This window comes from Parus major, chromosome 6 (assembly GCF_001522545.3).
Source record: "Parus major isolate Abel chromosome 6, Parus_major1.1, whole genome shotgun sequence".
NCBI lineage: Eukaryota > Metazoa > Chordata > Aves > Passeriformes > Paridae > Parus > Parus major.
In genome coordinates, this window is record NC_031775.1 from 31,038,798 (window position 1) to 31,048,689 (window position 9,892).

Here is a 9,892-nt window from a genome sequence, read left to right on the forward strand (position 1 = left end):
ACTATTACTGACAGCTGACAAGCTGAAATGTTTTCCCTTATTTCCAATAATTTTCCAGTCTTGTTTTTTCCTGTCAAAGCTTTCTCACTCTTAAAAGCATTTTCTCTCTCAATTTGAAGACTGTTTTTCAAATTTCAAAGTAGAGGATGGAAGGTTCTGTTTCAAGTGATGTCTTTCTTTGTGTTTGGTTCAGCCTGGAGCGAGTTTGGAGCAGACACACATTTTTGTACTTGCACATATTCTTAGAAGACCAATTATAGTTTATGGAGTAAAATATTACAAGAGTTTTCGGGGAGAAACATTAGGATATACCCGCTTCCAAGGTAAGCCTTTCATTTTTTAAATTCACTTTTAAACAAGGTTGGGCTGTAAATCAGTAGTGACATGAAGTGACTCTCTGGAAAAGGACAGAATAATATTGTAGGGAAATTTTCATTTGCTATTAAAAAGAACAAAATAATCCACCCCAAACTTGCAGTTTTTCATTTTATAGTGGGCATGGTGCCTGTTAAAGTGAATTTCGTGATACTTTAAAGGGAGTTTTTAAAATTATCTGTGTTTTAGTGATTCACACTTTACAGCAAGTGTGGTGTGAATACTGACTTATTTCTCATTAGTACTACAATTTTGCATAGCTTGATCAGATTCTTTCTGACTTTTCCTCCTGCTTGTCTTCAGGAAAGCCTGACTGTCCTTATATATGAAGATGACTCAGTCCAGTTTTGCTTAGACTTAACATCTGTAGATTTCTAAACATGTATTTTCTGCTTTGCAAGCCAAATCTGTGGGCAGCTTTCACCTCTGTTACATGCTAATACTTTATTATTCAAATAATAAAACATGAGTGGGGATTGGGAGCATCTGCACAAAGTGAGCTGTAAACAGAACCCATGGGAAAGGAGCTGTGTGTGTTCCAGGGGGTTGGCACATTTGTTTTTCCCACAGTTTTGTATTCCTGCTCTCAAGTACTTCTGCTTCATGATCACCACTCTTTATTTCTAGCTTAGCTGAGGACTTCCCAAAACACCTTTGTGATTTGAAAGAAATGAGTGTGGTGACTTTGGAAGGAGGCAAGCCCATGATCAATAGAAAACCCTAACCTAAAACCTAAGCTGTGCAGTTAATTTATAACTATTCAGAGTCATGGCTTCTAAGTTTGGGGCAGTAACAAAACTTCATGTGGGGAAATTAATTAGTTTTCTGAAGAGTCTAGAAGTTGAGTAGTTGTTGTAGGTAGATGTTTTGATGATGAAAGGCTGGGAAGGAACAATTACTTGTGTCACTTAAATCAGACACTCCAGCTTTGTGTTGCTTTTAACTCCAAGGCTTAGTGGTTTGCAAATGGTATTATTTCCTAGATTGGGCATTGAGGCAGACAAGTGTTACATGGCTTAAATGTGCTGAAATTTTCTTGCTCTGTGAACCAGAAGAAAGCCAGGTGCCTGGAACACCCTTTTACTGCACATGGGATTCCAGGAATTTAGGCAGCCCAAATAGTTACCCCATGAGATTTACTTGCCACAGTTCACATCCATCCATCCATGGAAGCAGCACTGGGAACAGGTGAACTTGGAGTCCTGTGTCACAGTAGCTGGAATTGCTCCTCTCCCTGCCCAGCCACGTTTTTGTGGTTAATGTGTGCAAATCAAATGTCACTGGCACAGCTGAAACCCAGCTGAGTGGACTGGGAGTGGGGTGGGCTGCCAGGAGGAGTCTCCTGCTCTGGGCCTGGGTGTGGGCTGTGCTCAGCACGTGGAGCTTTGGGGAGTTTTGGGGTGTCCCTGCATCCGTTTAACATCACATCCATCAGAAAAGCCCCTGGGAGTATCCAAGTCTAGGTTGGACAGGGCTTGGAACAAGCTGGGATAGTGGAAGATTGGGCAGGGGGTGGAACTGAATGGGCTTTAAGGTCCCTTCCAACCCAAACCACTCTGTAATTGCGGATTATCATAGAAATGGGGAATTGAATTTTTTTAATGCTTGTTCAACATCATGGTTCAGTTTGTAGCACCCTCTTACACACCCCATAAATTCTCCCTGAAAGGATTTTTTTACCCCAGGGATTCCTTGTTCCAGCTTGGCATCCTTGCTGTAGTTGCTATGAATCCATAATTGCCAGCCTCCCTGCTTCCCAGATTCCAGCTGACTGTTAATTCTTTAAATACTGCAGCTTCAGTGGTGGAAGATCTGTTTGCTCAAGCCCTAACTATGATCCTGGTCAGACCCATCTGGTCTGGCCACATTTATTTACACAGCTTTTAAAATTGAACAGGAAAAAAGATGACTGACTGAAGTGATCATCAGGTCAGGCTGGAGAAACTAAATCCTATGTGGGTGGCTTCAGGATAGGTGTTAGCCCATATTCTTTATTTTCTGTGGCTTGTGTTCATGTCAACTGTTGTTACATGACCTTCTGGCTTTATATCAGAGTGACTTTTATAACTCCTAAGAGCACTAGATATTCTCCCTGGCAATGCTTTAAATTCTTCTCCTGTGGAGTTCATCGCAGTGTTGAGGAGGAATGGAGAGTTTAGCACAGCCTTCTGTCTTGGGGAAATGATTAGTGTGGAATTTTCCCCAGGATAAAACAACGGTGAAAGAAGATTTCCAAACACTTGTTGAATTTTAGTGCAGAGATGGAGGCAAACAGATGAGTTTCAGTCCTGAAAGGTCACATAGCTGTGCTCCCAGGAACTGGAGGATTGTCTTCCTTACATTTGACTGGATATCATCTTGGGTGTAAATTTGAGTTTTGACTGGATGCTTGCTTCTTTCTCTTAATGCAAAGGCTTAAAATTTTCTGATGAACTCTTACCCCGTGTTCTTCACCTTTTGTGTTTAACATTGCTTTAGAGTGAAACTTAATAATGGGGCCAGGAGGAAGGGAGGGCTGAGAAGGTATTGAAAGGATCTGTCTTTAAATCGAGGTGTTGTAAAAACTTGTGTGAATCTTCATTTTAAACAAATGGCAAGACTAGATAGCTCTTGATTTCTAACTCAAAAACAAGGAGAAGAGGAAAAAAGAACAATTATTTACTGGTAGCCCCCACTAATTTTTACTGCAGTACAAAAAGATGAGCTCAAAACTTAAGCAGAACCTCCAAAGCCATTCCCTGCCTCAAATTCCCGTTTTAGCGTTGCCCTTCCCTCTCCATGGCTGTCGGAGGAGCGCTGTGTTTGCAGCAGCAGCTGTACCAGGAGGTTGCTATGCTACATGTGCACTTGAGTTTATGTGGGGCTATTTTTAACCTGTCACAAGGTGAGCTGTGCTTTTGCTTAAGTTGTCTTGCAGAAGTACACACCAAGAATTATTTATGTTCCTGGAAGAAAGGAGTTGCAGTTTTATTTTGAGACCTGGAGCGAACTGCTGTCTTTATTGCTAAAAACGGTGGGGAGTAAAAGTGCAGTTCTCAGAATCTGTGACATCAGGTGTTGGTTGTAAGCTGAGCAAAGCAGTATCAGCTTTTTGGTGCTTCTTTTTCTTTTCTTTTTTTTTTAAAATTGATATGAATAATTGATGTGTGTTAATTTAATCTGTGAGTACTGAATATGAGCAGTCCCGTTCTCTGGGATGGGTTACATCAGTGCTGAGTAACATTTTGTGTAGTGAGTTCTTTTAATAATAAGTTTTGTGAGCAGATGGTGGGATTTTTGCTCTGGTAAAAATAGATGAATGTAGCCTTTATTTCTATGATGCATAATCTGATTTTTTTTTTTCCTTCTTTTTTCCTTTTTATTTTAAGAAAAGTTACCAAACATAAACGACTGCTTTTTGCTTTTCTAAACTTGTTTTTCGTTCATCACTGCACTATAGACTGTAAATTTTAGGGCTGTGGTAATGTATTGGTTGTGATTGTAATCTTTCGTGTTTAAACTTGTACAGTTGCAAAGATACTTGACTTGTGTTAATTAATAACAATTAGCTCTACTGAAAAGTGTGCCTGTGTCAGTGTAGACCCAACCATGCGTGTTTTAAATGTGATGTGCTTCTGTTTGACCCAAACCACAAGGTTTGTATCAAAACCCTTCCTTGTTGAGCAGCAGCTCTGAGCCTTACCCTGTGTTTCACTCCCACAGGTGTGTATTTGCCTTTGTTATGGGAACAGAGTTTTTGTTGGAAAAGTCCCATAGCTCTGGGCTACACGAGGGGCCATTTCTCCGCCCTGGTTGCCATGGAGAATGATGGCTATGGCAATCGAGGCGCTGGTGCTAATTTGAACACTGACGATGATGTTACTGTTACTTTTCTACCCTTGGTGGACAGCGAGAGGAAATTATTGCACATTCACTTCCTTTCTGCTCAAGAGGTAAGAAAGAAACGTCTGGTGTGTGGTGGTGACTTTGTCACAGCTGCTCACTGAAGTTCAGCAATCTTTGTAGCTCCCTGAGTTTTTGGTGTCCAAAGAATTACAGGGAGGGTGCTGGTTAATTAATACTGCTCCTTCCCCATCATTCCAGGTGATTCTAAAAGGTATTTTCCCACAAATTTGATGCTTATTTACAGCTCTGTCAATGGAATGTACTTACCTGTCCATGTAAATTACAGAAACAGGATCATAGTATAGAAACACAGAATGTCCTGAGCTAGTAAAAGAACCCACAAGGATCATCCAGTCCAACTCCTGGCCCTGTACTGGACACCCCAACAACCCTACCCTGTGCCTGAGAACACTGAATATCAGCATACTTAGGACACAAAAATAAGTGTTCTGTCACTGAGGCAAAACTAAAATCTGCCTTTTGTTTGTTGTTTTTTTTTCCTAATAGATGCAGCACAAATATTGGCCCATAGTTGCACCATTTTCCACCTATTCTAATGAAACTCAGCTCATTTTTGGTTTAATAACTATGATAAAATCATGGAACTACTTCACTAAAGGTTGTGCATGGGTGAAGGGAGGGCTGGAAAACAGAAGTAAATGCAGAAAGTGGGCTTTCTGTAAATAAAAGGAGAAAAATAGGAGCTTCAAGTCTAGAAAAGGATGTTTCTTCAGCAAGCCACAATACTTGTTACATTTTACAAGAGAAAATATTTCATGCCAAGAACTTAGGCACCTAAAAATGTGTTTGTAAAGCCAGAAAGCTCTTCTAGGACTTAATTCCTTATATATGGTGCTTACTATAGATAAATAATAGCTTAAAAATAACTGTAGGCCATACTGGAAATATACAAGTGAAAAACTGGGGAGAAGAGCTGGAGAGTACTTGCAGCTCTTGGGTGAAAATGCAGTGGGCATCTTTTGGAGTAGCCTTGGAGTGGCTGCCTGGAACAGAGGCTAGAGTAGAGATTAGGAGAATCCACCAGGACACACGTGGAGCAGGAATGGTGCTGGGCCTTTGGGAACCTCACTGCTGGTGTTTTGTGTCCCCCAAAGATAGGCAACGAGGAGCAGCAGGAGAAGCTGCTGCGGGAGTGGCTGGACTGCTGTGTGACGGAGGGAGGGGTTCTGGTGGCCATGCAGAAGAGCTCCCGCCGGCGCAACCACCCGCTGGTCACCCAGATGGTGGAGAAGTGGCTCGACCGCTACCGCCAGATCCGGCCCTGCACGTCCCTGTCCGACGGCGAGGAGGACGAGGATGACGACGATGAGTGAGGGGGAATAAAGTGCAAATGAGCAGCGCAGAGTGTGTGACCCCGAGTGAGCGTTGTGCTGTAGCAGTTGGGTGTGGAACGACCCAGGTCTAGGGGATACTTGCTGGGAAGGATTCTCCGACAGCACGCGGAGAGGATGGACGCTCATCCTGCTGCCTGGAGAGAGCCAAGTGGGCTGGACTACAGTTTGTATAAAAACATGAAAAAGAAACAAAAAACAGCTAATTTTATTATCAAGATGGAAAAAAAAAAAAGAAAACAACAAACCAAACCAACCCCATTTTTCTTTCTGACTGTAAATCTGTCTATAAATGTACCGCATGTGGTTGTGTAAGAGGTTGTGTAATAGGAAACGTATACCAGCATCTTAATTATTGCAGAGAAATTTTTCAACTAAGGGCACTTCTGAAAGCACATGTGAAGCTGGATGGATATCTCCTCCTTCTGAGATTCTTTTACAGTAGAACCTGGTCTTCTCCATCACCTTTTAGATACTCTGACACATTTCCCTTGAAAGGCCCTTTCCTGTGAAATCTCACTAGTGCACAGGTCAGATTGTGAGAGGTTTTTTTTTTTGTTTGCACAGATATCCACAGCAAGTCATAAGCAAAAATACATTCATTATTTTACTAATATTTTAGTTATTGCTGTGCCCACATAATAAAGCCTAAACTCTATGGAACAAACTGGAAGAGAAGCTAAATTTTCATTGAGTGAAATTATTTGTTTCTTGAAAAAGGCTTTTGGGGTTTATTTTGCCTATTTTTTTAATTTTTTTTTTCTTCTAATAGTTATAGTTCCTTTCAGTATACGTAAGGATATTTATTCAGAGAAGTGACCTAAAAGATAGGGATTTTATTCCTGTGAGCATACACTAAACAAAATTGTGTGAAATCTGAGAACTTGAACACAACTGAGAATTTAATCTTGTCAGAACTCTGTCTTGCTGTGTTACAAATTATATCATTTTATCATTTATTCTTTGATCACTCAAACTTTGCTGCAAATGAAAAAAACACCTTTTTAAAGGTTACTCCTCGGTCACTAAATCTACTGAGAATCCACTTGGCAGTTCTAATTAAAAAGAAGAATCTATGCTCAAGTTGTTTAAAAGCACTGTTATATATTTCCCAGTATGTATACCTGGGAATTTCTTGCATGTTGATTGATGTGGCCATACTTAAACTTATGTAAGTTCCTGAGACTGTAAGTTCAGAGTATATTCTCCAGTAGAAATTTTATTATATTTGATAACTTTAGCCATGTAACCTGTAATGGATAAAGTTTATCTAAAAATCTCACTGCAACACTAAAGGTTAATGCCAGTTTTTACATATACAGTGCAATTCAGGTTGTCTTGAAAAGCACTTTTGATGGTGTGGTGGTTGAATAAGAAATTTTTCAGTAGATGAAACTGTTTTAATTAGAATTTGGAAAGAAGCCCCATAGCACCTATTTTTATGTAGTTCAGAGCTATGGAAACCCTGAGGAACTTGCTGCTTTTTCTTCCAAATGCTGCTTAGATGGTGTTGAAACGTGCACAACTCCTACAGAAACTTGGTGATGACACCGAAAGTAAAGAAATAATGAAGTACTGTATTAATTTTGCAATTTTCCCGTCCTAGATTCCACTGAGGTTTATTATGTCTTCACCTTTTTTGGCCATTAGATTTCCTCTGCTTGGTGCATGCCCAGATTTCCAGGTGAAGGATGAATGCTGCTCTGCCATGTGAGTGACCCAAATTCACCACCCAACCCCAGATATTACAGGGATTCTTCATGAGTGCACAGTCCTGGTTCAAGTTCCCTTCTAAATTGGGATTTTTTTATTTTATTTTTTTTTTTTGTCCTTACCTTGCAGTGAAATCCTTTTATACCTTGTCTAGCTGAGGATGTAAAGCTTTTCTGTCAGGAGAGCTGAATGCAGGGTAAGCTGAGATGAGGATTTCCGTGCCCTGAGCTGGCCTGCACCGTGTGCTGGAGTGGTTTATGTGTTGTGCTGTGACCACGGGGGTCCTAACTCAGCCAGCTTGAGGAGCTCAGTCAGTGGCCAGACCTGAAGCTTCAGATCCCAGCCTGCCCCTGACCAGCTGCCCTGTGGACAGAAGGGAAGGCCCCTGATTGCATGGGCTGCTCAGGGCAGGCTGTGGAGTTTTCACCTCTCACCCTGTGTGCTTTTGGCAGTGCTGTTCCGTTCAGGGAAGCAAAGCTTCCTTGTCCCAAGAGGAGAATTACCAATGTGAGAGTCTGCCTTAAGGCAAAGTGGCCCAGCTGTCCCTGCCCTCCTCTCCTGCTGTCCATGGGCAGCCTGCATTGTACCCCTGTCCCCCCCAGCCCTCCCCAGAGCAGTGGAGTCCCTGTGCTCAGTTCAGCTGTTCTCAAACACATGCACCAATGAATCTCTGGTTCTGCTCCGACAGGACAGTCCTGGTACTTTGGATCACTTGGCTTCCTTGATCATTATTGTTTTGTTCTGATGTGCTGTACAATGGTCTGTTCAGGTTCACATGGTTCACAGGCCCGTTGGGAACTGGTGAAGTGTCTTTTTCAGAATCAGAGTAATCCAAACCTCCTGTACCTGTAGATTAAAGAGCTGCAACCCCCAGTGCTCACACCACAGTCAGTCTATGTCAGTGGTTCCTCAATCACACACCTGAAAGTTTACAGACACTGAGATTAATCTGTACACACTCCCCTGCAGCTTGTCAGCAAGTTCTGCACTTTCAGCCATGAAAATATATATTAAAAATCGGGTTTCTCAATGTTATTTTCCTCATATATTGCTCGCAGCAGTACACGTTTTCCTAGTGTAGAACTTTGCTTTTCATTGCTACCTCCTTTACAGCTGGTCAGGTTTTTTTTCTGGTTTTATTTATGACTTCCTCAGTGAAAATCCCTGTATTTCTTTTGCTTTAATATATTAAAATTTAGTAATTCTGGATTCTTCCAAAGTTCTGCTGCATGGCTTATGGCAAATACCCCTGAGTTGCATTTCCTCCATTACCCATGTCAGTTTGTGTTTGGAGACCTTGTTTCATTTCTGCTTTTCATTTTCCCCCCTTTTATTCAGTAACTTCCCCTAATGCCCTTTTCAAAAGGTTTTATTTAATGTTTGTCACCTTGAAGCTGCTTGTTTTGACAGCTACTTTGACATCTCTGGAGTTTCCCTGGAGAAAGAGATGATTATCCCAGGAGAGCCTTCCTGCCTGCCTTCCCTGAGTGGGACTACAGCAGCATGGCTCTGTCAGCCACAAACCTTCAGCAGCAACTGTTCATCTCCTGTTTCTTTGCCCAGCACTTTTCCATTTGAGAGCTGCAGCTCCTGGTGCTTTGGCATCTCCCAGCTGTGATGATGTTCTTCCCTTTCCGCTTCCATGGCTCCAATCTTTGCATGTTTTGCTGGTGTTCTCCCTGCAGGCACTTGTAACCCTTGGGATGGCTTAACCTCTGCTCCTGTTGAGCTTGTGGCACTTCTGTCCTTGGTTTTGGCTGCAAGGGAAGTTGGGTGTTGGATGAAAGCTCCAGCATTTTCTGAGCTCGGAGTCACTGCTGGCTCACGGATCCTGCGGCGCACGGAGGTTATCGGATTATTGAGAAACAAAGTATCAGGGCTCGTTTATTTTTAAAACAACTCTAAACCTTAACATCAATTAAATGTTTTCCTCTTGGTTTTGATGGTCATTTCAGTGTCTCCCAAACACTTCTCCCTGTATCTGATCTGTTTTATCCCAGTTTCTTGCAGAGGTCACGGATAATTCACTGCTGGGCTGTGCTAAGCACTGACAAGGAGCAATCTCTCTGTAACAGGTGACCTCTTTTGTGGATGTTTGAAGCTGGTAACCAAGTTTTCAGTTTAATTTAAAGCAAACAAAATACAGAGTTTTGTAATTTGGACACTTTGGTTTCAGCTTTTTTTAGTCCCCATCTAACTCTATGTGTGTGGCACTTGAACACAGTGGGAAAGAAGGATAGAAACAAGAACAGGCTTTTTGCCCAGTGAGGCTCAAGCAGCACCTCCTGAGCACTTTTTTGGGCTTTATTTTCCAATGGTTTGATAATGCTTCAGCTCTTGAAAATGTACAGAAAATGTTAGTTTGAGTTGTAGCTGCCTTTGTAGCTTAGTGGAAACCCACAGTGATCACTTCATCACAGAATGGTCTGAGTTGGAAGGGCCCTTCCCCTCCCACTGTAAATATTCACCAAATATGATCAGAATTATGTTTCTGTACCTTATGGTTACCTCTCAGTGTCTCCAAGCCCCAGACTGCAGCGAGAGCTCTTGGCCTTTCAGAAATTATA

The 9,892-nt window shown here is 41.9% G+C and overlaps 1 protein-coding gene across 5 annotated transcripts in view; it reads left to right on the top strand.

Moving 5' to 3' along the window:
- The window catches only part of ZRANB1 (zinc finger RANBP2-type containing 1), a 42,162-nt gene extending 33,628 nt beyond the window's left edge, over positions 1-8,534 (top strand). For all 5 annotated transcript variants that reach the window (XM_015632956.2, XM_015632953.2, XM_015632957.3 and 2 more), the window contains 3 exons: positions 194-323; positions 4,078-4,307; positions 5,376-8,534. In XM_015632956.2, the coding sequence (XP_015488442.1) occupies positions 194-323; positions 4,078-4,307; positions 5,376-5,594 (579 nt within the window). In that variant the 3' untranslated portion in view covers positions 5,595-8,534. The remainder of the gene's footprint in view (positions 1-193; positions 324-4,077; positions 4,308-5,375) is intronic.
- Positions 8,535-9,892: the final 1,358 nt, after the last annotated feature.